This window comes from Zalophus californianus, chromosome 9 (genome assembly GCF_009762305.2).
Source record: "Zalophus californianus isolate mZalCal1 chromosome 9, mZalCal1.pri.v2, whole genome shotgun sequence".
In the NCBI taxonomy this organism is placed as follows: Eukaryota; Metazoa; Chordata; class Mammalia; order Carnivora; family Otariidae; genus Zalophus; species Zalophus californianus.
In genome coordinates this window covers 58,015,539-58,042,635 of record NC_045603.1, presented here as the reverse complement: position 1 = coordinate 58,042,635, position 27,097 = coordinate 58,015,539, and the positions used below count along the sequence as shown (strand labels likewise).

Sequence of the window (27,097 nt, the reverse complement as noted above, 5' to 3'; positions counted from 1 at the left end):
CTACTGTGGGTAAAATGCTACTGAGCAGCATCACATGCTACGGAGAAATCATTCATGAAAGGAAGAGTCAATCAATGCACCAAACTTGTGTTATTTTAAGAAATTGCCACAATGGGGGTGCCTGGGTGGCTCAGTCGGTTGGGCATCTGACTCTTGGTTTGGGCTCAGGACATGATCCCGGGGTCCTGGGATTGAGCCCCACATCGGGCTCCCTGCTCAGCCGGGAGTCTACTTCTCCCTCTGCCCCTCCCCCAACTCATGCTAGCTCTATCTAATAAATAAATAAAATCTTTTTCTTAAAAATTCAAAACTATGGGATAAATAAATGGAAAAGGACAGCAATACCTCTGTACCCAAGTAAATGGTCTACACTTGATAAGAGAAACTGGTAGAAGAAATTGGGGCTGAAAGTTTCAAAGATGGCTGACAGGTCAGGGCCCCTTTCCAGGCATTTCTTGGAAAGACAGCCAATGGGGACAGCAAGACACAGCAGAGGAACAGGCACAGCCCTGCTGAAAAGCAGCAGTGCTCAGGCTGGCAAGTGGGGAAAGGCTGGGCATAAAGATCTACCAAGACCGCTCTGAGCTGGGAAGGGTCTCAGGCCTTGGAAACTTCAATTGCCCCGGAGAGAGCTTCACCTCTACCTTTAGGGGCTGTGGGAGGGAAAAAAACACCAAGTTGGAGGAACAAGAGAGTCCAAATGCATCCTTTACCTAGGGTTCTCCCTGATCTGAATGCTTATTTCCTGAATCTTTCCTTCACCCTACCTTAGCCAGAAACACAGGGAGCCAGAAAGCTGCCGGTTTCCAAGAATTGGGAAGGACATGACATTTGTCATCTTTATCCATCTCTTTCTTGCCCAGACTTTATCCTCCACTCTGCCCCAAGGTGGCGAACTGGCTTTTGCTCCTTTGTGGCTCCAGCTTCTTCCTGCCGCGTACACTTGTCACCCCGAAGATTTATCCTAGACAAAGGATCGGGAGGTGAGAATGTTTTCGTGTCTTCTGTAGGGAAGGCAGGAGAAAAGGGACAGGAGATGGTTTCTTTTAACCCGAAGAGGTCAAAGTTCTTCTTCCGAGAACATAGCAAGTGGAAGGCTGGGGTCCTTAGACAGACTGGCATGTCATATCAACGCTGGCAACTTTCAATTTAATTAGACACGTTTAATACCAAACACATTCATCATCTAGCAAGTACTGCATCCCAACCCTACCTCAACTGCAGGAATTAGGTTCAAAAGGTGTCTAGGGGTTGATCACAGGAAAGAAACAAGGCTGGGAGCTTCTGGTGTCTTTTAAAAATGGTACAACACCCCCATCCGTCATGTCACAAAGCTCCTCATCTGGTGCTGTGACCCACCTCTAGCAGAAAGCCAAAAGGGGTCCAAGGTGCCTTCTATCTGTTGCTCACTTCTCCCATTTGATAAGGGGCGCTACTAACCCATGGATCCTAGAAGAGGAGAAGTAAGTCCCCAGAGAGCTACTGAGGCATTCTGCTAAAACTGGGAGAAGCAAGGAGTGACTGCAGAGAAATCCAACAGCTGTTGCCTTTTATTTATTTATTTGACAGAGAGAGACACAGCAAAAGAGGGAACACAAGCAGAGGGAGTGGGAGAGGGAGAAGCAGGCTTCCCGCGGAGCAGGGAGCCCGATGCGGGGCTCGATCCCAGGACCCTGGGATCATGACCCGAGCCGAAGGCAGACTCTTAACGACTGAGCCTGACACTGCCCCTCCCTGAACTTCCTGAACCGCAGATCCACGGGGAAGCCCAGGACTCTACTGCTTCTGTCTGGTAAGAGGAGTCTCTGGGTCCCGTGTGACCCTCTGAACTCTGACTTAAATTCCCCACCTAAAAATCGTCTACCCCTTCCCCGAAGCTTCTAGGTCTTCAGTCGCTCTCATCTTCATCCTCAATCTGGAACCGTTTCTTCTTTTGGATTTCTGGAGCTCTCAACTCTGGGGCTAGGGGAATGACAGGGGTGAGAAGAGAGAGTATCTAAATATGTTAAGGGGGAAGTGGAGGAGTGGCGTTGATCTTCAGGACTGAGAAGAGTGCCAGAAGTCAGAAGAAAAAGCAGACCCCCGTCCGACTCCCTACCTTTGCTCCTGCCCTCATCTTCATCCTGTTCCTCATCACTGTCTAGCAGTTGTCGCTTCCTGGGTGCCATTTTCAGCTGTTCTTTCTTGCCAGCAGCCCCTTCCCCTGAAATGACCATAAGAGGCATGGAATTAGGGAGCTGGGCCCTCATATTCTCAAAATACCCTATCAGCCCTCTCGATCAACATGGCTGGCCCATAGTAAGTACCCAAGAGGTAAGTGGTCTGACCCCCTGGGGACACCAGGCCGGCTTTCTTTTTTCGGGCTAGCAGGAGGGCCCTTAGGGCCTGTGTACGGTGCTCCTTTTGGTGCTCCTCTTCAGAGCCTTGCTCTCTGGGGACTTTAGGTTCTGGTTCTGGCTGAAGTTCTTCCTCCTCCTCTGGCTGACTCAAAGAAGCCGCTACCTTCCGGAGCTGGGTAGGACTCAGCTTAGCTGGAATTCTCCAGAAGGTTTCCTACAGAAGCAAAGAAGTTGAAAATGGGAGTAACAGGAAAGGAGCAGACTCTAGTTCACCAGATCTTGATGTTATTCATTGAATAAATATGATCCCACATTGGTGAAGATCCATAAAGGTTGTAAATTCTTTTTTTTTTAACCTTTTTTTTTTTTTAAAGATTTTGTTTATTTATTTGAGAGAGAGAGAATGAGAGACAGAGAGCACGAGACGGAAGATGGTCAGAGGGAGAAGCAGACTGCCTGCCGAGCAGGGAGCCCGACGTGGGACTCGATCCTGGGACTCCAGGATCATGACCTGAGCCGAAGGCAGTCGCTTAACCAACTGAGCCACCCAGGCGCCCAAGGCTGTAAATTCTTATTGCTTATTTATCCAATATATGCACAGTGCCTGATACATCCAAAGGTTCCCAGGAAATTCAGTTGGTTTTTTTTTTTTAAAGATTTTATTTATTCATTTGACAGAGGGAGACACAGCGAGAGAGGGAACACAAGCAGGGGGAGTGGGAGAGGGAGAAGCAGGCTTCCCGTCGAGCAGAAAGCCCGATGTGGGGCTTGATCCCAGGACCCTGGGATCATGACCCGAGCCGAAGGCAGACACTTAACAACTGAGCCACCCAGGCACCCCGGAAATTCAGTTGTTAATTAAATAAATCAATGAATGGATATCAGGGATCTAAAGGTGAATCAGATAAGATCCCTGCTTTCAAGAAACCCACAATCTAGTGGAAGAAAGAACCAACATAGTGTAACATCACAGGATTGGGGCTACATCGAGGGAATGAGCAAATCTCAGCTACCAAAGTTACTACTTTCACTTCAGAGGTTGAAGGAGTGATAGGGACACTTCTCTGAGGAGGGGACAACTGAACTGACTCTTGAAGGCTGAGTGGAGGTTCATCAGGAAGATGGGTGACAGGTGAGTGTCACCTTGTATGTGCGGTCGGAGCCATCCAGTGGAGGGACTGGCACGATCAGCTGTCTGGAGGTATGGAAAGTCATCCAGGATGACGATGGTGAAAGGGAGGTGTGTGGGTGGCGTGGCCGTGAGGCTGTAAAGGCTGGCCAAGGCCAGGCATGCCACTCAGAGGCTGTGGACTCTGTCCCACCAACAGTGGGGAACCACCCAGTGCTGTGGACAGGGGAGTGATATACTCAAAACCCTACTTTAGAAAGATAACTTGGGGGGCAGCACGGAAGGTGGGGTAGGGGATGGGGAGACCAGAGAACATGAACAGGGTGGGTGCTGTAGGAGCCTCCGTCAGAGGTGACCAGAAAGGAAGTCAGAGATGGCAACTGCAATGAGGAGGAAGACATGTACTGTAAAGTAGCAGCAACACACCGCCGTGGCTGAAAGTGGAACCGGGGTATTTACCTGCCCAGAGGCAGGAGGCCGAACCCCAAGCTTGCGCAATAGCTGTTGAAACTGCTCATTTTCCATCGCTTCTTCATTTTCTTCCGTCAGCGGCACCAAAGGCACTGCCTGGGAGCAGCCTAGGACAGGGTCAATGGTCATGTGGTGAAGACCAGAAGCCAGAACTGGTGGTCCACCCCATGGCCAGCACCCCACGGGCACGTGTCCAGCAGCCTCTGCTACCGCAGCCCTGGAAACGCCATTTATCCGCTCACCCTCCTCTTCTCGATTGTCCGCTGCTCGAATCAGACAGCTCTGGAGCCACAGAAGGGGAGCAGAGAAGCCTATGGGAGGGAGGGAAACTTACCGCGGGCTCCTATTGCCAACCCCTCCACCTGCGACATCTCTCCCGACCCAAGTCCTCACCTTCCTGGGACAAGCTTTGCCCAAGGGTCTCAGTTGAAAGGCCTGAGCTACCCTCGGCTTGTTCTGCTTCTGAAGCCTCCTCCTCCTTCCCGTCCTCCTTGCCACTCTCTGCCTCTGGCCCGTTTTCTCCTTCTTCCAGATCTTCCTGGCAAAAATTTCTCCGGAACTCCTCTCCGTTAGGCTAAAATTCAGTGGGGTGGGAAATGAAAAAAGGGGACAAGATGAGGAACAGCGTGGAGTCCTCTGGTTCCTGACACCACCCCTGGAAACTGGGGGGACCTAGCCAGAAAGAGCCTAAGGCAGGAAAACCATCCAGGTGAGCTACCTGTGAGGAGCGCTTCGGGGGTGGGGTGGAGGGCAGCCTGCAGAGCCAGTGAAAGACTGTTACCAAGCCTGAGGGTGTCAACTTCTTGCGGCGTTTCTTATACAGCTCCCGCCGCTCAGCCACCAGTCCCAGAGCCAGCAGCTTCTCCACTATTCGGGCCCGTGAGCGTTTGGCCGTGATATTCTTCATGATATGGCCCAGCACGTCTACAAAGAGGGCAAGTGTAAATACGAGAGCAACAGGGGGGAAGGGAATAGTGAAGGAGAGCAGAGGCCTCTAGAAAGAGGCTAATTCAATTCACTCACAAATGACACCACAAATATAATAAAGGGAAGGAAGGGATGGGATAAGCCTTCCTCGGAAACAGGAGGCAGGGGCAAGACACGCCCAGCTTGGCTCTCATCTCAGCGGCTCGGAAGCCCCGCCATCACTTACCATCTGAGTCCCGGAACTCCTCAAACAGCCGCTGCAGCTCTAGCTCCTGATCTTCCGTCCACAGTACAATATGGGTTCCTTTCCTGCTTAAGGACGCGTCAGTGGAAGAGGGGGCCCAGGGAGCAAATGGAGGACTCCCTATCTCAATGCCCTCCAGAGCATGCGCCTCTTACCTTTGGAAGTCCTTGACGCTGTCAGCCAGGCCCAGCCGTACCAGATGGTGGATGACCTGCTTGCGTGTTCGAGGGGTTTTCAGGCGGGCCAAGATCATGTCCACCACATCCTGACCTAAGGGGGAGGGGGAGTGAGGCAGTAAAGGGGGTCCTGGAGCTCAGGCTGCCCACTTCAGAAATCTTCAGATCTCAAGGGCTCATATACCTTCCACATCCCTATGGGCAAGGTACAATTCCTGAAGCTGGGCCTCCTCCTCTGGGCTCCACATAGGGGGTTTGCGACTGGAGGACCTAAATGGGGAAAGAAGAAAGGGAGCACGTAGGATGTTGACCCCAAGAGAGGAGACCAAAGGCCCTCTCTGGTCAGCTCTAAAAGGAACAAGAAGGGCAACGCAGGTAACTCAGACGAGCCAGCTAGCGGAGGCCTAAGGTGTGCTTCCTTTCCCTCATTCTCCTTCCACTTACGACTGCAAAAGTCAAACGAAGAAACTTTCTGGGTTGGGCCTTTGGAAGTTGACACAGCAAGGGCTGAGCGGATTATGGGAAAAGGAGAAGGGCTGAGCTACAGGGAAAGAGGGCAACCATTTCCATGAATCCTCATTTTCCCAGCACATTTTGGGATGGGGCACATACGGACTCTAAGGGGCCACCCCACTGCCAACTGACCGCCCCCCACGAAGGCAGGTGAAGGAAGGAAACCGGAGTAGACAGGAGACTTAGGATCCAGTCCCACTACCTCTCTCGGGTGATCTCAGGGAAAACATTTCACCTTGGGGGCTTGTTTTCTTACCTATGAAAGGGAAAGAAAGACTAGCTGATCTGCAAGCTCCTCCAGCTTTGACACTGACTGTGTCACCCACTACTGCCATCCGTCCCCATCTTCAAGCTCACCCGCCGTCCAGAGAGCCATAGCCCTCGGCCATCTCTCGAACCACAGCTGTGTTCTTCCAAAACAGCAGCTCCACAAAGGCTTTCTGGTTGACTGCAGCCAACGCAAAGAACTTGCCCAGGATGTACTTGGCAAAAGTCACGAGCTCCTGCAGGCGAGGGAGGCTGCTGTGCGACCTCTGGCCTAAATGTACACATCAACCAGGCCCTCTAGGTACTTTCTGCCTGTTTCCGGCTGCCCCTCCTCACTCAGACTCTCCTAGCTGCCCCGAGCTCCCTCAACCTGCCTGCCTGCTTCCTCACCGTTCTGTCACCTCTCAGCCCTCGGCACCGCTCAGCACCCTTTGTCTCCTGAACACTATCCTTTGTGACCCTAGGACTCGCTACGCCTCTCGATGCCCACGGCTTGCTGTGTCCTCACTTTGTAGGCCCCGGCGGCCGGGTCGCTGAGCAGCCGGTTGAAGAGGCAGAAGAGTGAGAGCTGGAAAAGCAGGCCCTCCATCCTGAGGTCGTGGGCCAGGCGGTGCAGCAGCTTGACCACACAGCGGTTGGTGTGGGCGCTGTTCTGTCCATAGCTCCGCAGCAGTAGCACGCAGGCTCGCACAACAGCTGAGCTTGCAAAACTGCGCCAGGACAGGAGGGAGCAAGGGTGTCAGCACACGGAGGACGCTGCTCACCCTCCCCGCTCTACAGTCTCCACCCTGGGCCCGACTGCGACTGCTCGGCCGCGCACCGTTTCAGGTAGTCCAGGAAATTAAATTCTTTCTCTGACACCTGGACCGCTTGCAACTCCTCCTCCTCCTCCTCCTCCTCCTCCTCCTCCTCTTCCTCTGGCCCCCGTTCCTCTGGCCCCTGCTGCCCTATAGAAAAAGTGAGGACTACTGAGTCTCTGCGAGGCTGGTTCTAGAGGAGAGCTGGAAGGAAGGGGGTGTGAAGGACACGGAGACTCACGGGGAAGCGGGGCGCAGAAGATCTGTTTCAGCAGCTGGATCTCTTCCTCTGCAGAAATGTCTTGAGGGCCAAACACGTCTCCTTCTGGCCACACCTCCCTGAAGCACGGAGAGAAAAAAGACCTTAGCCAGGGGGAATCTGAGTTATAATTTGAGGTGGGCAAAGGAGTTTGGACTCATCTCTCATCTGTCAGCCAGGAAGAGAATGCAAACCGTTACCTCAAAGATGAAACAAAGACTCTAGGGAAATCCTCCCTCATCAGCCACACTGCACACCGCAGGAACAAAATGCAAACAATCGAAGTGTCTCACACTTGGTTGAACAAAGGTACGTTTCACATTGCCATTAACAATTATGGCACTATATCTCATGAGACACGATGCTCATGATACACTGAGAAGTAAAAAAGATACTATAAAACAGGATGTACAATATTTCATTGTTGTAAAAAAAAGTTGTGTATGTCTATACATAACACGGAGGGAAAAAAGAAAGATGACTCATCAAAATGTTAAAGATGATTGATTACCTTTAGCCGGTAGAATTATTTGTATTTTTTCCCCCAATTAACGGTGCTTTCTGATAGTTCTCAAAAATAAAAGAAAAACGAACAACCCAACCCCTAATATGCCAATCGAAACCTGCCCAGGACTCAGTGCTCAGTACAGAGCCCCTGTGCTTCTCATGGGACTTCTCTCTTTGGAAGACAAAGAAACCTGGACCACCAGGGAAAGCCTCCCTCTGCCCCCAAAAGCCCAGGAGCTGGATCCAGGAGGACGGCGATGCGGGGGGCGGGGGGGGGGGTTGCCGCAGGGCTCTTACCGGGCAGACCTAAGAAGGGCCAGGGCCTGTGGGCCCTGGCCAGCCAGAAGACAGTCTTGGATCCGCACCATGGCTTCTGCCCGCTGCTCTTCCACAGACACCTCTGAAGCCGCATCAAAGGGAACCACGGAGTCCAAACTGAGCTCTGGACCCTAGAGTGGGATTAAGGCTATGGGAACAGAGGAGGGAAACCCAGACAGCCCACCAGCGCACTACCCACGGGAAAGGGAGGGCGTCTGCAGCTACCTACCTGGGCACAGCACTGTAGCTGCTCGGCCAGGGATGGCCACACAGCCTCTAGTGCCCCTGCACCAGAGGGGACATCACCAGAAGCAACAGGCCGATCTAGGACCTTCTTTTTCTTCTTTCTCTTCTTTCGTTTGTTCTTTGGAGAAAGAACTGTTGTTAGGGTGGCTGGAAATCTAAGAGGACATTTTCCCATCAACACCTCCATTCATTCATTAGAGGCCTGAATTAATTAATTTGACAGTCACAGAGTGACCACTGTGTGCTATTCATAAACAATAGGGAAGCAAGAGTGAGCGGTCTATTTCCCTGCCCTTGAGGAGCACACAGTCCAGTGGAGGGGACAGGTAACATATTACAGTATGGGGAAGAACGAGAATATGGCTGGGCATAAAATGCTATGGCAAAACACAGGAATAGTACTTGACTTATTTCTTGCGGTCAGGGATTTCCCCAAAGCAGTGATATCTTAAGCAAAAGTTTACAGAATGAACAGATTGGCTATGAGGATATGAAATTTGATATGAAAAGGCTTTGTAAAATGCAAAGCACTGTGTACACATAACCTGTATTTTTTTTCTCCTGAAAAGCTGGAAAATGAGTCAGCACCCTACCCCTGCTCCCCCACATCAAGGCTGTGAACCAGTTTGGGGCACAGGCAAATAGGATGGACTAGGAGGCCCCTGACGTTCACGCTCTATTCAAGAAACTCATAACACACCAAAGGTTAGCAGCATGAGCTTCGGAGCCCAACAGATCTGGATTTAAGTACTGACACTAGGCATGAGCAAGACCTCAAACAAGCTGCTTCACCACTGTGTGCACGGGTCCTAGCACTACCATGAGGATGACATGAAAACAAACTGAGGGTTGCTGGAGTGGAGGGGGTGGGAGGGATGGGGTGGCTGGGTGATGGACATTGGGAAGGTATGTACTATGGTGAGCGCTGCAAATTGTGTAAGACTGATGAATCACAGACCTGCACCCCTGAAACAAATAATACATTATATGTTAATAAAAAAAAATTAAAAAAAAAAAAAAGAGTCACATACTCCACCGACTGAGCCAGGCAGGTGCCCCTTGTCCAAGACTTTTTAGTTTTTTATTTCATTTCAGGCTTATATTACAATCCCATCTTTAGAGATCTGCGGACTGACATGAGCAGCTTGAGTTATCCTAACAATTACTAATATAGGATGAGATTCTAGACCTCCTGGCTTTTAACTTAGGGCTCCTTCCATCTCACTACAGTGCTTATGAAGTATAACCAGAAAGGATCACAACATAATTACTAACTCTAAAATTATGAATCCCCAGAGTTTATATGCTTTGCACCTAATCGGTGTTTCGTAAATGTTTCCTGAATGAATTAGGATATTTATGTTACACTGGAGATTAATTTAATGAAAGAAGGAAACTATAGTAGACTCACAACAGCAACACCAACAAACTCCTTGCCCTCCTTAGTTCAGAGTAGTTCTAACAGGTCAGCTCAAGCTGCAGAAATGTGAGGAGAGTTCCCTGTTTCCCACCTTTCCCTACGGCTCTTTCCACATCCCAGGGTTTACCTGCACCACCAGGTTCCCACGGCTCCGACAGAACCGCTCCAACATCTTGAGGAAGAGGTGGGTGGTTTCCACCAGGTCACGAAGGAAAGAGCGTGGCTGGCATCTCTCATCAAACTTTCGAAAGAGTGCCAGGAAGAGTTCTCGGTACTCCATCACATAGAAAATGTTGTCTAGGAATGAGGAAGAGAAAGGAATGGAAGGACTGGTCTGGAAACTTTGGGAAAGGGAGAGATGGATGAAGTTAGGGCTGGAAAGAGTGAGATTGTGGTCGAGATGGGAAAGGCCAGGATTAGAGACCAGGCCAGGGCCTCACTCTTGATGATGCGGCTGCTCTCCCTCACAGCCTCATCCGGGGACATGTCCATCTCATTCACTGTGGCCAACAGCTCCTGATAGGCCTTCAGGGCCAGGTGCATTCTGTGAGACAAGACAGAGAAAAAATGGAGGACAAACGGGCTTGTGCAAACAGTACCACCCCTACCCCTTCCAAAAAATGGTGCCATCAAAAACTGTGACCCAGCCGGTCCTTGCTCCCCAGCCTGACCACCTTAATCCTGAAACAGGAAAGAAAAGTACCACCCAGAATTCAGGCACTCAGATTGCTAGCCTGGCCAAGATGCCCACTCTGACCCCAATTCTCATCCCACTCACCGCCGTGCCCAGGATGCGGCTTCCTTGCGGTCAGTCAGCATCATCTCATAGTAGTTGGTGAGGTTCTGTTCAATGAAGTGGAAGGTACGGACACTGAGGGTCTCAGAAACCAGGCCTGGCCGGAAGGAGGCAGCTCGGTTGAAGGCCATGAAGAAAGCCAAGGCCCACATGTAGTAGGTCTCATCATGCGGCTGAGCCTTCTCCCGCAGTAGGTGATCCTAATGCCCAGGAAAAAAAGATCACCCCATGACCCCAGGGCTTCCAACTTTCTCCTTGTCCTATAGGATGATGGGACAGAGCCTGGATACCACTGTAACAATATTCTAGGATTCAGAATTTCCAGCCCTCTCTTGTTCTCCCCAGGTCTCTCCCCTTCCTCTGGGGACTTTCTCTAAGCCTTTTTTTTTTAAGATTTTATTTATTTACTTGTCAGAGAGTGAGAGAACACAAGCAGGGGGAGTGGCAGGCAGAGTGAGAAGCAGGCTCCCCGCTGAACAAGGAGCCCGACTTGGAACTCGATCCCAGGACCCTGGGATCATGACCCGAGCCGAAGGCAGATGCTTATAACTGAGCTGTCTAGGCGTCCCTCTCTAAGCCTTTTTAAAATAGTCCCAATAACGCAACGCCTCCCAACATCCCCACCATCTCTCAAGGGTGCCCTATACCCTGCCCGCCTACTAGTCCACACTCCGGGGTCAGCCTCCCATATCCTCCCCAGTTGCCCTTCTTACCCACCACTGGCCCCATTACCACTCTATTCCATCTTTCCCAGGCTCTCACCTTCACCGAGCCCATGAGCCGATTATAACAGTTCTCCAGGAACTCAGAGCAGAAGTCTCTGAGGAAGAGTCTCACATTGAGGGCAGAGCGGCGCTGAACAGATAGCTCCTGGGCAGCCTGGCGACGTTTAGGCACCCTTCGGGGCTGCTTTCCCAAATCTGAACTGTAGTTTTGGAGCTGGGAGTGTGGGTTGGGGGGGTCAGAATTACCCCTCACCACCACCCTCCCCCTGCAGCTCTCTCCACATCCCTAGTGCTACAGTTTCCTCAGAAAAAACTCTTAGATGGTTCTCTCCCTCTGGCACTAAGTATATAGATAAATACAATAATACTGGAGGCTCTATTTCTCCTATTGTCTCCAACTTTCTTTTTATTTTTTTTTAAGATTTTATTTCTTTATTTTTTGACAGAGACAGACCGAGAGAGGGAACACAAGCAGGGGGAGTGGGAGAGGGAGAGGGAGAAGCAGGCTTTCCGCTGAGCAGGGAGCCTGATGCGGGGCTTGATCCCAGGACACCGGGAACATAACCTGAGCCGAAGGCAGACGCTTAACGACTGAGCCACCCAGGGGCACCCCTCTTTCTATTTTTTAAGATTTTCTTTCTTTCTTTCTTAAATATTTGAGAGAGAGAGAGAGAGAACGAGCCCATGCGCACGAAGAGGGGAAGGAGCAGAGGGAGAGGGACAAGCCAGATGCAGGACTAAATCCCAGGACCCCGGGATTATGACCCGAGCTGAAGGCAGACGCTTAACCAACTAAGCCACCCAGGTGCCCCCCCCCCCTTTTTGAGATGAGAGAGAGTGTGCGAGAGCACACACGCACACACGAGCAGGAAGGAAGGTCAGAGGGCAGGGGAGAAGCAGACTCCCCACTGAGCAGGGAACCCAATGAAGGGCCTGATCCCAGGACTCTGAGATGATGACCTGAGCCGAAGGCAAATGTTTAACCGACTGAACCACCCAGGTGCTCCCGTCTCCAACTTTCTAAGCCCGAGAACAAAGACACTTTACGTCCAGAGATGCTTGCTTACCTTTCTTTTTTTCTATTTTACGATTTATCTTTAAGTAATCTCTACACCCAACATGGGGCTCGAAATCACAACCCTGAGATCAAGGGTTGCATGTGCCACCGACTGAGGCAGCCAGGCACCCCCCTGCTTACCTTCCTTAGGCATCCTCAACTCCACAATGTTCCCAGGCAAATGGGGAGCGTACTCACATTGTGGAGACCTTTGTGAAAGATGAGGTCCCTCTCCCCAATGGACTTCAAGCCCTGGACAATGTAGGAGCCCCCAAATCGAGAATGCCTGCAGTACAAAAAATAGTCCAGGGTGATTCCTCAATTCTCTGGAAGCTTTATCCCCATTCTCTCTCATCAGCACATCAGAGCATATCATGACTGCAAAATGTTATCTGGTCCCCACTGTGTTAGCCTTTGGCCCAAGCCCTCAGCATTCCATACGGAAGGGATGCGAACAGAGGCAGGGCACCTCCCTGCCACTCACCTGCTGCCTCGCTGAAGGGCTCGAGTCTTCTTTTCTGCCATCTCTCGCTGGCGCAACACCTCCAGTTCTGCCACATCTGTGCTCCGCTCCTGCACTAAGCGTCCCTGTCCTACCCCTGCCAGCTGTTCAGGGTTCTAGATTTGGAACAAAGAGCAAGAGTCAGAAGGACGGCCATTCCTTGCTCTAGGTTCAGTCCTAGTGGGAACAGAGAGGGTGAATGAACCAGGACTGCTGAAAGTACCCCCTACTCAAGACATGGCTACTCTGTCACCCATCTGCTCCCAGGTAATTCAGCCACTATTTCAAGAGTAATTCTGGCTACACAGCAGAAAAGTACATGGGTGAAGGGACTAGGGAAATAAGCCAGGTTCTCACCTGGTCACGAAACATGAGGGAGACAATCTCTAGCACATGCAGGCTCCACTGTTGCTCAGCAGGCGAGCTGGCCAGAAAGAGAAGCAGGTCATCCAGGCCAGTGAGGTGAATTGCCCAGAGAAGCTGGTCATGGACACTGGCGTCATCGTCGATCTTCTGAGCAGTGAGTGATAAGGGGAGGAAGAGAGGTCATTCACTTCCACTGCCCTGCCTTGAGGTTCTCCAACTCATTCCTTGACCAAGGATCCCCCGCTGACTTGCCAGAGGGCAGAAAAGCAAAAAAGCGCAGCTCAACCTGACCAAGCATAAGAAAGCAGACAACCCAAGGCCCTCTCACCTTCTCCTGATCAAGGTCAGTTGGAACATGGAGAATATTTCTGACCAGCAGCAGGATCCGTTCAATCAGCAAGTTGTCTTCCTCCTGCCGTTCCTCCCAGCCCTAGTCAGAAGGACAGTTAGAGGAAGAGACTCCCTGTGGAAGGCAGGCGGCATCTACCCTGGCTAGAGGACAGAGGCCCAGAGGAGAACCAGGATTAGGAAGGAAGAAAAGAGTTCAAGAAGTCCTGAGGCGGCCAGAGACAATGGATGGGGCTATGTATTGCAAGGACTGGGACCACATCTCCAAACTCCACTGTCCTGACAATGACCAACCAGCCTGGCGCTCTGCCCAGAGGAGGAGCAAGGCACCAACAGTCCCTCGGGATCCTGGCAGGTGCACCCTCACTCACCAGCTGCAGCAGCTCATATAAAGTTTCACTGAGGACTCCAAAAGCTTTCTCACTGGCAAAGGCCTATAAAATAGGGGAATGGACCTTAAGTGGCACCCACCCTCTCCTTCCCTACTGCCCCCAACTTCTGCCCCGGGGATTCTGAAGGAAAACCTCACCTCTTTGTAGGCCTGCAAGTATGCCAGCACCTGCAGAAAATGGTGCCGGAAGCTAGGCTCCTTGGGCACACTGCCAAAACAGAGCAAGGCTGGTTGTGTCAAGTTCACCATCAGCCTGGGAAGACCATGAAGGAGGGAGACGTTGTTCAGTTTCCTCACCAGTGTCAAACGCTGAAATCTATCGGCTCAAACACCAAGGGCTGGTGCACGGTAAAAGTTAAAATGCTGGGGAATCAACCTGATAACAGCATCAAAAAGAGGCTTGTCCTGGCGGTGCTGGGTAAGGATGGGTAGAAGGTCACTCTGCAGGATTTGCGCTGCCCCCAGCTGCTGCCGCACATTGCGAGTGTCATCCTCGTGCCTCAAGTAGCGGATCAAATCCTTCACACTCTCTTCAGGGACAGAAAAAACACAAGGAACCCTAGAAGAAGCTCCACCCCGGCCCACAGGCTAGTCATACCCGTGACTTGAGAAATTCTACAGACTGCCTCAATTCAAGCAAGTTTTTACCTGTTTCCTCAAAAAGGCACTCACCTAAGCAATCTGGTTCCTTGTGGTAAGTGTCTCCCTCTAAGTACCCAAGGGCACTACATGTGGCTAGAAGTTCACAATTCATCATGTGTAAGTCCATACACCAGTGAACCAGCCAAGAGAGACTGATATAAGGTAGGTGGAGACAGGACACAGAAATGATGAGGCCTGCAGAGACAGGGAAAGATAACACATGGAGGGGCCTCTCCATGCAAGGGAGAGGGGGACAGAACAGGACCCTAATGCTCAGAGTATTCCAGCCAAGGTCCTCAAATGCTTCGCTTTTGTCAAAAGTACCAAAAGTGCTATTCCTAGTACCAGGGAAAGCTTAAATTAAGGCTTCTACCTAATCAAAACCAGGGAGACTCCAAGCCTAAGAATTAAGCACCTGCTCCATATTCTAACTTGGATCTAAAACTATGGAAACAGTCTGTTTCAGAGTCAAGATAATGCATGGAAAGAAAGGTTGGTTAGAGAAAGGCATCAGCTCTGAGACTTTCACCCTCAGAGAGCTCCGTAGCCTTCTGGAAGGGGGCAATGGGTTTCCTGCTCCTTTAAGGCCCCTCCACCTTCCACAGCCCCTCCACATACCATGTTACAGCTCTATGTACCACAAGGGCTAAGAAACCCAGCTTGGACCATACAGTGATTCTACTTAGGATCTGACATTCCTAGGAGTCCGGAGGCTTCTGAGGCACTGGGCATGCAGAGAGGAAGTTCCTTCACTCTCCACCCCAAAGTTACTCTTAAATTTTGGGGTTCTTAGTAGAAGCTAGTGTCTAACAGAATGGGTGAGGAGAAGAATTAAAGAGGAACCAGTTACACTCCCCATCATTCTCCCCAGAAGAACCATCTTCCTTTTCTGAGGCTTGTCCCTTTTGACTAAGATCCCTAAACCCTCATCAGATAATCAGGTAGGCGGAGATCCTGAATCTTTTTTTTTTATTAAAGATTTTTATTTGTTTATTTGACAGAAAGAGAGACAGCGAGAGAGGGAACACAAGCAGGGAGAGTGTGAGAGGGAGAAGCAGGCTTCCCGCTGAGCAGTGAGCCCGATGTGGGGATCGATCCCAGGACCCTGGGATCATGACCTGAGCCAAAGGCAGGCTTAATGACCGAGCCACCCAGGCGCCCCAGGAGATCCTGAATCTTGGATGTTTCAGAACATGACCCTAATAACACAGACACACACAAACACGTTGCATTCACTAACCTGTTCCTGTGGAAAACTGGGAATGTCTGTCAATCTTGGCCCCTTAGTTATTCAGCTACACTGCTCTCAGCCCTTGGCAGCTTCCTCTGAAAAGACCTTTCCCTGTCCCATAGCTACCTCTAGCCCCTGACTCCACCCCTGTTCCCCAAGAGTAAATGGGCAGTGTCCAAAGGACTAAGGTTTAATGCCTGATGTTATCTCCTTGCATTTATGTAATTGGTCTACTTCTCTAGGCTACCTGCTATCCTTCTACCCTCATCCAGTGCTAATCTACTTTCCGAATGCTCGGCCCAGCAAGAGTGAGCCTGTAAAACACCGAAGGACCAGAAGTCTGAAGGGAGACTTCTCTTCAGTGCCCTGTCTCATGGGACCTGTAGCCCCTCAGACCTGGACTCCAGTGTGGTAGGTGCAGTGTGTGGGATCTCTGATTCTCCCCTTAGACACATCCAGCTTTTTCAGATAGATCACTGGTGTGTTTATGGGCGTACGCGCACACACACACACACACCCCCCAGACTGAAGGGCTTCCCTGTCTGCTCTCTCCAAGTGGCAGCCTAGGAAGCTGACAAAAATGGTCTCTAAAGATGCTGAGTCAGCACATCCTCCTCAAAGTAAGACCCAGCATCACACTCTGGTACTGAAAGGTGTGACAGGATAAAGTTTTCTTTTTTTTCTTTTTTTTAAAGATTTATTTATTTATTTGAGAGAGCGAGAATGAGAGAGAGTACATGAGAGGGGGTTGGGTCAGAGGGAGAAGCAGGCTCCCCGCCGAGCAGGAAGCCCGATGTGGGACTCCATCCTGGAACTCCGGGATCATGACCCGAGCCGAAGGCAGTCGCCCAACAAACTGAGCCACCCAGGCGCCCAGGATAAAGTTTTCTAACAACAGAGACAAAGCCATGGCTGGGAGGCTCTAAGACAAACAACCTCATACACTCCCAGCTCCCCTTCCCCTATCCATTTGTAGTTTGTAGACCAATGCTATGTAAAGATTCAATTTGTAAAAGTGGCCCCAGCAGAGTACTCAGACATCTGCTTTCAAAACGTCACTTTATCTGAAAGGCAAAAATAACGAGGTAGTAACAGCTACCTGTTACCTGGCTACCAAACTAAGAGGGGGAGGGGAAAGGAGATGGGAAAGGAGTGGTCCTTGCAGACTTGAGAAGGGAAGAGGTTATGTTAAGAGACCCAGGACTTCAGATTCTAATCCCCTGGAGTTTTATGGTCCCCCCACCCTCCCCCCCGACCTGCAGTTTTGACAAAACCAGAGAGCAACAGGCAAAGCAGAGGAAGAAATGGGTCAGATGACCTATTGTAAAGCTCTCAGGTCATGAAGCAAGCTAGCAATCTTGGGCCTATTCATTAGAACTGGAATCAAACAGCTCTCACAGGTGTTTCAGCCATTCCAGGTGGAAACGTGCTATTAAAAAATCATCCAGGGACAGAAAAAGAGTTCACTCTTTTCATTCATTTAACTAGAAGCTACTCACTTTGTCTGTCTGGTCTCATCTTCCTCTCCTAGACTACTTATAATCTGATTGGCTTATGATTTCCAAATGCACTCAATTTCTTTCATTTGAGAATCATTCAGTAAAAACTAACACAAAGAATAGGACAATGGTCACAAGGTGGGGTCAGGGTCCTGGCTTCCCTGCCTCCTTCTCCATTCTTCACCAAGGCAGTCACAGAAAAGATGCTGCGGCAGCCATGGAGGTGACCGCTCAGAGATTTCTCATCAAGAACGAGCTTGTTGGGGTGCCTGGGTGGCTCAGTTGGTTGAGCATCTGCCTTCGGCTCAGGTCATGATCCAATGGTTCTGGGATTGAGTCCTACATTGGGCTCCCTGCTCAGTGGGGAGCCTGCTTCTCCCTCTGCCTGCCGTTCCCCCTGCTTGTGCTCTCTCTCTGACAAACAAATAAAATCTTAAAAAAAAAAAAAAGAGCTTGTCATTCAGCTGCAAAGAATGTGGCTCGCTGACAGTAACTCCAGGACCCACCCCGGCACTGTGCTTCCTGGGCACCCCCTCGGAAAATGATAAGCACAGGGGTCCTTGGTCCTAGCCATTTCTGTCCAACAAGGACTCCTCTACCAGTCAAGCCTTGCTTCTGAGTTTCTCACTGGCTCGGCTGAGACCTGGCAGATCAGCCCTGTGGGCTGAGCCTCTTGCTGCTCCCAAACTCGCTCCCTTCTTGGTCTATCACAAGCACTCCTCTCTTCACTCAGTGCCGGCTCCCTGGAGGACCTGAACTGACAGATACCTACCCCACTTCCATTATATGGTTATTGTATTGTGAGAATCCAGTTAAGTTATATCACACAGCACGTTGTAAGCGCAGATGGATAATACAAGGTTAAAATAAAAATCAGTGGTTCCCATGCTTCATGATTTCACGTACCAGTATATATCCCCCCAAACTGGAGAAGCCATCTTTTTTTTTTTAATATTTCAACTTTTTTTTTTAAAGATTTTATTTATTTATTTGAGAGAGAGAATGAGAGATAGCACAAGAGGGAAGAGGGTCAGAGGGAGAAGGAGACCCCCTGCTGAGCAGGGAGCCCGATGCGGGACTCGATCCAGGGACGCCAGGATCATGACCTGAGCCGAAGGCAGTCGCCTAACCAACTGAGCCACCCAGGTGCCCCTGGAGAAGCCATCTTGACTGGTAAGGATATTAAAGATAGGGATATTAATGGGGCGCCTGGGTGGCTTGGTCGTTAAGTGTCTGCCTTTGGCTCAGGTCATGATCCCGGGGTCCTGGGATCGAGCCCCGCATCGGGCTCCCTGCTCTGCGGGAAGCCTGCTTCTCTCTCCCCCACTCCCCCTGCTTGTGTTTCCTCTCTCGCTGTGTCTGTCAAATAAATAAATAAAATCTTAAAAAAAAAAAGATAGGGGTATTAAAAATAAAAACAAACACTTTTTTAAAACCCCACTAACAGGGGCACCTGGGTGGCTCAGTCGTTAAGCGTCTGCCTTCGGCTCAGGTCATGATCCCAGGGTCCTGGGATCAAGCCCCGCACCAGGCTCCCTGCTCGGCGGGAAGCCTGCTTCTCCTTCTCCCACTCCCCCTGCTTGTGTTCCCTCTCTCATTGTGTCTCTCTCTGTCAAATAAATAAATAAAATCTTAAAAAAATATTAAAAGTCGGGGGACCTGGGTGGCTCAGTTAAGCGGCTGCCTTCGGCTCAGGTCGTGATCCCAAGGTCCTGGGATTGAGCCCCACATCAGCAGGGAGCCTGCTTCTCCCCTGCCTGCTGTTCCCCCTGCTTGTGCTTGCTCTCTGTCTCTCTCGTTCTGTGTCAAATAAATTAATAAAAAATATTTAAAAAAATATTAAAAGTCATAAACCAGCCCAACAAAAGGAAAGCTCCCTGAGGGCAATGTTTCATTTTACTGTTTAGTGCTGTACTCCTCAATGCCTAGAACATGCCTATAGTGAGCATGTACTACATATTTGCTGAATGAATTAATTTTGAATTAACGGATTGTCCTGGGTCATAACCTCTGAACCAGTGAGCCCATTTTGGAGTTATAACCCAAGAAAGCAATTCAAAAAAGAGAGGAAATCACTTACACAAAAACAAATATAATACCTCTTCCGAGTACATTTAGTTTATAAAATGCTTTCATAGCTTTATTACACTTTGAACCTCACAACAGTTGTACGTGATAGATACAATCATTTCCATTTTACAGATGAAGAAACAGAGGCTCAGAGAGAATGAACACTTCAGGAAGATGTTTATAGATGAGTTGACTTTTTTTTTAAGGATTTTATTTATTTATTTGACAGAGAAAGAGATAGTGAGAGCAGGAACACAAGCAGGGGGAGTGGGAAAGGGAGAAGCAGGTTTCCTGCCGAGCAGGGAGCCCGATGTGGGACTCGATCCCAGGACCCTGGGACTATGACCTAAGCTGAAGGCAGACGTTTAACGACTGAGCCACCCAGACGCCCTATAGATGAGTTATCTTTAATGGTAAAGGCTTGGAAACAAGCCAAATATCCCACGCCTGAGAAACAGCTAGGAAAACTTGAGAATATCAATAAATAATATGTCCTATAAAAACTAACTGCACACTAAAATTCAAAAGCTTACATTAAAAAAGGGCACATAGGGGCGCCTGGGTGGCTCAGTCAGTTAAGGGGCCGACTCTTTGATTTTGGCTCAGGTCATGATCTTGGGGTCTTGGGGTCTTGGGTCTGAGCCCTGTGTCAGGCTGCCTGCTCAGTGGGGAGTCTGCTTGAGATTCTCTCTCTCCCTCTGCCCCTCCCCTGCCTCCTGCTCACTCACTTTCTCTCTCTCAAATCTTAAAAAAATAAAAATAAAAAAGGGCACATAAAGTAGAAAGTTCACAATAACAACTCATAAAAATGTGAATGATTTGAAGCAGAAGAGGGATCTTGGAAATTAATAATAAAGATACATCTTGTAGGGGGCACCTGGGTGGCTCAGTCGTTAAGCGTCTGCCTTCGGCTCAGGTCATGATCCCAGTGTCCTGGGCTTGAGCCCCAAAGTCGGGCTCCCTGCTCAGCAGGAGGCCTGCTTCTCCCTCTCCCACTCCCCCTGCTTGTGTTCCCTCTCTCACTGTCTCTCTCCGTCAAATAAATAAATAAAATCTTAAAAAAAAAAAAAGATACATCTTGTATTTAAAAATAAAGGTATTCAGGGGTGCCTGGGTGGCTCAGTAGCTTAAGTATCTGCCTTCAGTTCAGGTCATGATTCTGGGTTCCTGGGATCCAGCCCGAGTGGGGCTCCCTGCTCAGCAGGGGGTCTGCTTCTCCCTCTCCCTCTGCCCCTCCCCCTGCTCATGAGTGTGCATCACTTTCTCTTTCAAATGAATGAATAAATAAAAATCTCAAAAAAAAAGTTAATTCTGATGCACAGACAAGACAGTGGGGTCTCACTGCAGTAACCTCCAATAAATCTTTTCCTCCTGCACAGAGGGAAAAGGAGAAACCACATGTGCTATTTCCAGGCATGGGACAGAATAAATGCAAGTCTGTAATTTCTCTTTGTTTTAATAAAAGCATTTTATTACACTTCCTGGATTTTCTGCTTTGAAAGCGATTCCCCCCCATGCTGCCTCTTTCACTCACAACAGAGGCAAAACAGGAAAACCAGCCATTCTGGCTTGCCAAAGAACCAACTGAAAAGAAAGAAATTCTTTTTTTTCATCAATAAACTCCTGGATAGGTTTCTGGGTTTTTTTTATGTTTGTTTTGTGAAATGCAGTGGTTTCCAAACGTCTGGATTTCATAGGTGGGTCTTTACTTTTTTGTTCCTTACTTTAGGATGACTAACATAAGGTTGCCAACATTACATTTTGTAACTTAAGGAAGGACACTTACACATACACACCCCTCACATATTGCTGACTACAAAATGGTTCAGCTGCTATGGAAAATAGTTAGGCAATTCCTCAAAATGTTAAACACAGAGTTATTCTAAGACCCAGCAATTCCACTCTTAGTTATTTATCTGAGAGAAATAAAAAGTAGTCCACACAGAAACATGTACGTGAATGTTCATAGCAACATTATTTATAACAGTCACAATGTGGGAAAAAACCCAAATGTCCATCAACTGATGAACAGATAAACAAAAAGTGGTATATCTATACAATGGAATATTTGACAATGAAAAGGAACAAAGTGCTGATACGTGCTACAATATGGATGAAACTTGAGAACATTATTTTCAGTGAAAGAAGACAAATACAAAAGGTTACATACTGTATGATTCCATTTATATGCAATGTCCAGAATAGGCAAACCCATATAGACACAAAGTAGATTAGTGGTTGCCAGGGCCTGGGAGAAGGAGAGGTAGAATACTGCTAGCAGGTACATATAGGGTATCTTTGGGGGACGGGTTGAAAATACTCTAATGTTAGTGCTAATGGTCATACAACTCTGGGGACTGCACCCTTTAAAAGGGTGAATTTTATGGTCTGCACTGTAAATTATATCTCAATAAAGCTGTTACAAAAAAATCCCACGCAATTACTATATATTCTATTTTCCATTTAAACATAAAAAACAAAAAAACTAAGAACAAAATCTCAGGATAAAATACAGTCCATTAAATTTGATAACTAGAATTTATGAAAAAACTAATTATATTTTACTTTCACAGTTCATCATAGACAGATGGGAACTTTGTCAAACATCTTAGACTCAGCAGACATTTAAAGGGATGTTAGTTACTTTTCCCACTCAACTAACTACCAGGTGGTTCAAACGAAGCAATATTCCTCTGAAATTAATACTTGTAGGCCTCAAAATGCAAGAACCAAATAAAAACAAAGGAGAAAATATTAAATACACTTGCTATTGGAAATAGAAAATTAACTCACTTCTTGAAAACAAAATAAAGCCAAACAAAAAACTCCGCCCCAAACCAACTCTAAGAACCAGCTTTGAGAATCACTAGTATGAAAAGAATGACATTTGGCATTTGGATTCCAGTTCTGTCCAATACTAAATTGGTGATCTTGAGTTTGTGGCTTAACCTAAACTTCAGTTTCCTTGTCAGTATACTGAGAAGAAGTTTAAATGAGATCATGCATGGAAAGCAGTGCTACTCAAAGCATGGTATGTGGACCACTGCTGGTCCACAAACTGCTGGTCTGCATTAAGTATAGACACGAAGCATAAGCATTTAGAACATCTTACAGCAAGGTAAGAGTTAATGTTTGTTGAATCTAATAATTTTTTAAAAGATTTATCTATTTGAGAGAGAGAGCGATCAGGGACAGGCAGAGGGAGAGTCCAACGCAGGGCTCAATCCCAAGACCTCGAGATCACGACCCAAGCTGAAACCAAGAGTCAGCTGCTCAACCAACTGCGCCACCCAGGAGCCCCTTGAACCTAGTAATTTTAAAAACTCTATATTCTGTATGTTTTCTTCATGTTATTTTTCTACTAATTTAATTTAGTTCAGGCCCTGCGTATCTCTAGCTTAGATTATTCAACTGCTTCCTAACCTCTTTCCCTGCCTTAGTTAAGTCTATCCATAATATGGTTACCAGATTTGACCATATAACCACCCTACCTAAAACCGTTCAATGGATACATAAAAAACTTCGTGATTATCTCTGGGGAGAATGGGGGTGTCTGGGGTAGGAGAAACATTTATCTCATTTGTCTTTCACTTTAGTACTATCTTAATTGTTTATCATTAGTAATTACATAGTTCCAGTGTTTTACCAAAGTGTTTTAAAAAAAAGTACTTTATATGTCAATTATAACTCAGTAAACGTGGTGGGGGGGGAAGAAAGAAAGAAAGAAAAGTACTGATTTGTAACACCTTGGTGCGGGGGGGAACCTACCTGGTCCTTTACCAAGATAGTTTGAGAAGCACTGATACCAGGCACTTCACTGAATGCTGAGCACAAAGTAAGAAATCTCAAAATGTAAATTTCCTCTCTGCCTACTGGACTCTATGATCAGTCACTAAATGCTTATGATGAGCCCCCAAAGCAAAGAAAAGATAAATGTTGCACAGGTGCTAAAGAAATTTAAGAAATATAGTTGCAGAAATAAAACCCACCTAACAGAAAAGAAGTAAGGTAAAAGACAATCAGTATAAGCTCTAATTAAGTGATACTGAAAAAAATATTTTGACAAACTAGGGTTCTTTCCAGGTGAAAGTGGTCAAGGAGGTTTGGTCAGAGGACGTGTGACTAGATCGGGGCCTTTGAAGGCTCCATAGTGTTCACGCAGCTGAAAGGAGGTGGGGCGTTTAGGCAGAGAACTACCAGAGCAAGAGCAGAGGGGGAAACAATTTGGGTAGCTGAAACTAAGAGGACAGCAGAAGAAAGGAGGGGTTGGAACTGATTTTATGGGACAACCTTGTCTTTGTCTACCGATTCAAGGATTTAAACAAAAACCAAGAAGTCATTGAAGATTTTTGAGCTGAAAAACAAAATGATCAAACTGGGGTCACACAAGCAGTACCACATAACCTGCTATTGTATCACTACATATCACTCTCTGTGAGGTGTCAATCTTTTTCTTTTCATTGCATTCAACCCTGCAAAAGATCCCAACCTCAGATCAGTCCAACCATCCACTTTCTAGACTCTTGAACTTAAATCCTGACTTAGATTTGCTGAAGAAAACCAAACCCTGCAGAATGATACACAACTACTGTGTAGTCTCCAACCTGAGCAGGGCCCTCAGCCTGGCCCAGCCAATCTTTTTCAGTGTTCCTGGCCCACTTCCTCTTCTCTTTCCCAAGGACGAACTGTTTCTAGCTTTCACGGTTATCCTCAAGCCCCTCTACTCCACTGCTTCTCAGACCTTTCAGCCGGTGTCTCTGCCCCCTTCCTCTGAGGAACAACTAAGGTCAGTCATCAGACAAGGAAGAACTCTTTCAACTTTCTCCACCCAAGCCTAAAAACATACATATTTCAAATGCCCACCCAGACTTCTCTGCTTCTAATCTAAGCCCTCCATTTGTGATTTATCAATCACTTCCTGTCCCCTAGTTGGTTGTTCCTCATTTTTTTTTTTTTAAGATTTTATTTTTTTTTAAGTAATCTTTACACCCAACGTGGGACTCGAACTCCCCACCCTGAGATCAAGAGTCACATGCCCTACCGACTGAGCCAGCCAGGTGCCCCAGTTGTCCCTCATTTCTCATTTGTTTCCAATCTTCTCTTTGTATCAGCCCATATAAGTTGCTCAAAGCTCTTCCATCTCAGGGAGGAAAAAACCCAACATAAAACAAAATCTTTCTTTGATGCCATATTGGCTTCTCCTTCTCAAGCACAGATGTCCATAGGCCTTCATCTTCGGTTCCCTTCCTGTCTTATTCTACACAGCCTCCTTGGGCAAACTCATCCATTCCCATGTCTTCAGCTACTATCTCTGAGTCATTAGCCAGCAAATCTGTACTCTTGCCATACTGAGCTCCAATGGTGTCAATCTCACATTCCACTACCGAACAGCATTCTCCATCTTTATGTTTCATTGATACCTCACGTTAAACATGTCCAAAATGGAGTATCTTCCCCCTAAATTTGTCTCTACTTCTATTTTGGATCTCTTTAAGGACTGACACTATCTATGTAGTCATTCACATAGAAAGCTAGGTGTCATCCTAGATACCTCAAGTCATTAACTCAGGCTAATTCTACTTCCTTAAGCTCTCCTATCCAACCCCTATAAATCCCCATTGCTACTGCCTTTGTTCAGACCCTGAATATCTCTAGCTTAGGTTACTCAACCACCTCCTAACCTCCTTTTCTGCTTCCAGCGTTGTTCCCTTAAATCTATTCACAAAATGGTTACTAGATTTGGCCATATAACTACCTGCTTGAAACCCTTCAACGGACACATAAGAAACTTCATGGTGATTGTCTCTGGGGAGAATGGGGAGGGAGCTACAATAGGAGGAAATATTTACTTTTCACTTTAGTACTATCTGAATCATTTACTACGGCATGCACTACAAAACTAAAGTTTCAGCAGCTTCAAATGCCTACAATACAAGGTCCTTCATAATCTCCCTGCTGGTTACCTTTAAGCTGCTCTCTCAAGTTACTCTTCTGTCCTGAATGCCCCACAGTCTATCCTTTCATCTTTTAAGACTCTGCCCAAATGGTACTTCCTCCCAACTTTTCCATCCCGGAAGGGACCTCTTTCTCCTTTATGTCTACTTTGTGCCGTAAATATACTTCCATCATGGCATCTACAGATCATGTTATATGTCATATTTAAACAGATTGTTTGAAATGTCTGTCTCCCTCCCTTAGCCTTAGATTCCCTGAGGGCATAAAGTAGTTCTTACTCATCTCTGAATTTTCAGTCTAGTTACAGAATCTGAACTTGCAGAGGGTGGGGCCTGGATTAGAGTGCTTTGAAAATGCTCATCTGGTGATTCTAACTCACTATCCTGTTAACAACTGATTTAAATTATAAACTCCTTGAGATCAGGAATCATTGTAACCAGCACAATGTGAATGATCAAAAAAGGTTTCTAAACTGAAACTGAAGCAGACAAGTCCTGAAACTGAGGGAGGAAAGGTTGGAGCTGGAGATATGGAGGCATCAGAATACAAGAAGGTGTGTAAAACTGTGGCAGTAAATAAGCTTACTCAAGGGAGTACAATGTGAGAGGACTTAGGAAGCCAGGCCAGACTCCTTTGTCACCCAGTAACTCCAGAGGACTCATTTACATGTGTTTTTCCATCCAGACTGTGAGTTCCTTAAGGTCAGCAACTCTGTCCTATTCATCTCTGTTCACCTGTCACTGAGCACAGTGCACAATACCTGTTAGGAGCTTAGGAACTTTTTACTGGTATCAGTGACACTGATAATAGAAGGAGGAACAATACTTCAGAACACAAAGGAAGAAGTGACTACTTTGGCCAGGGAGGTGGGGGCTGGAAATAGAGGTTTTCAGAGGGACAAGTGAGCTCAGTCCTGAAAGAGAAGTTCATTTGGCAGAGAAGTGGCCAGAACTTCAAGCAGAGGGAACAGCAGGAGCGTAGGTACCAAGGCTGATGAAAGAACACAACGCAGACACACCCCTTCCAAGTGGCTGGGATTCGAGGGCATGACACGGGAAAAACGTTAGGGAGCTTTAGAAAATGAGGCTGAGAGGATCAGACTGTGAAGGGCCATGGACGCCACCTAAGGATTTAAACCTGACTGTGGGTGGCCAAAGAGGAATTTTAAATTTAATCTGAAATGACCAAACTGACTTTTTAACTAGTGGCAGTACGAAGGGCAGAGTAAAGAACTGAGACCCAAGGGAAGGAGCTTAATTAGCAGCTGCCAGTCCAGCTAACAAACCCAAGCAAGGGCTGTATCCTCAAGCCTGACACCCGAGAGAAAGGAGGGAAGGGAATGAGAAATCCATTCTATAAAAACCCAAGATTTAAGTCAAACGAATTCCGAATTCCGACTCCTGCTTGGGCCACCAAGCTGCACTTGTTTCTTCGTGTTTGAACTGGATGGAAAGTTCCAAAGTGGAAATGCCCGGGAACTTTCTGTTCCTACCTTAGGGGTTCCAAGGCACTTCCCATCACAGCCCCACCCCTGCGCGAGGACCACCTGTACAAAGAAGCGCGGGGACAAAGCAGGAGCTTCTCAGGCGAAAGCGGAACGCCGCGGCTCCTACTCGGGACTCCGGGTGGAGAATTGCGCGTGCGCATCTATCGCGCAAGCCCCGCCCCCTGCCTTGAAAGCCAGTGGCGGGAAACCGGGCTCAGCGCCTCTCGACAGTGCCCCCGCGCCTCCGAAAGGACGCTGTCCCCTAGAGCCCTCTCTCCCACACACTCACCCGCTCCCCGCCGGTCCTCAGGATCCCTGCGGAGCCAGCAGCCCTCACGCGCCGCGCCGCAGCCTTTCCCGCCACCCGACCCGGCGGGACTAGTACCCGCCTGCGTGCGGAGTGGGGCGGGGCGAGC

General features: G+C 48.1%; 1 protein-coding gene across 4 annotated transcripts; it reads right to left on the bottom strand.

The window, feature by feature from the left end:
• Window positions 1-1,571: 1,571 nt before the first annotated feature.
• On the bottom strand, window positions 1,572-27,069 carry TIMELESS (timeless circadian regulator). Of its 4 annotated transcripts, none has more exons than XM_027595780.2 (29): window positions 26,971-27,069; window positions 14,471-14,635; window positions 14,175-14,328; window positions 13,937-14,051; window positions 13,779-13,841; window positions 13,388-13,489; window positions 13,051-13,206; window positions 12,676-12,809; window positions 12,390-12,477; window positions 11,172-11,348; window positions 10,392-10,609; window positions 10,054-10,157; window positions 9,741-9,910; window positions 8,177-8,311; window positions 7,927-8,078; window positions 7,105-7,202; window positions 6,887-7,013; window positions 6,575-6,776; window positions 6,157-6,302; window positions 5,471-5,556; window positions 5,266-5,380; window positions 5,093-5,175; window positions 4,721-4,863; window positions 4,333-4,513; window positions 4,182-4,250; window positions 3,928-4,046; window positions 2,307-2,553; window positions 2,099-2,203; window positions 1,572-1,962 (listed from the first exon to the last, which is right to left on the bottom strand). In XM_027595780.2, exons 2-29 carry the CDS (start codon window positions 14,565-14,567, stop codon window positions 1,889-1,891), a joined length of 3,660 nt encoding a protein of 1,219 aa, XP_027451581.2. In that variant the 5' UTR covers window positions 14,568-14,635; window positions 26,971-27,069; the 3' UTR covers window positions 1,572-1,888. The 4 variants fall into 4 exon arrangements, with proteins under 4 accessions (XP_027451581.2, XP_027451580.2, XP_027451582.2 ...); XM_027595779.2 differs by lacking the exon at window positions 26,971-27,069 and adding an exon at window positions 26,688-26,809; XM_027595781.2 differs by lacking the exon at window positions 26,971-27,069 and adding an exon at window positions 26,688-26,809 and having other exon boundaries at window positions 2,328-2,553.
• Between the last annotated feature and the right edge of the window lie 28 nt (window positions 27,070-27,097).

Bases quoted from the DNA above. Each gene is read 5' to 3' on its own strand.
- TIMELESS (XM_027595780.2), bottom strand. From the start codon at position 14,567: ATGGACTTACACATGATGAATTGTGAACTTCTAGCCACATGTAGTGCC. The intron at 13,207-13,387 runs GTGAGAGGGCCT...CTCACTGCTCAG, and splicing joins CTGACCTTGATCAGGAGAAG to AAGATCGACGATGACGCCAG. The intron at 2,204-2,306 runs GTACTTACTATG...TGGTCATTTCAG, and splicing joins TCAGACCACTTACCTCTTGG to GGGAAGGGGCTGCTGGCAAG.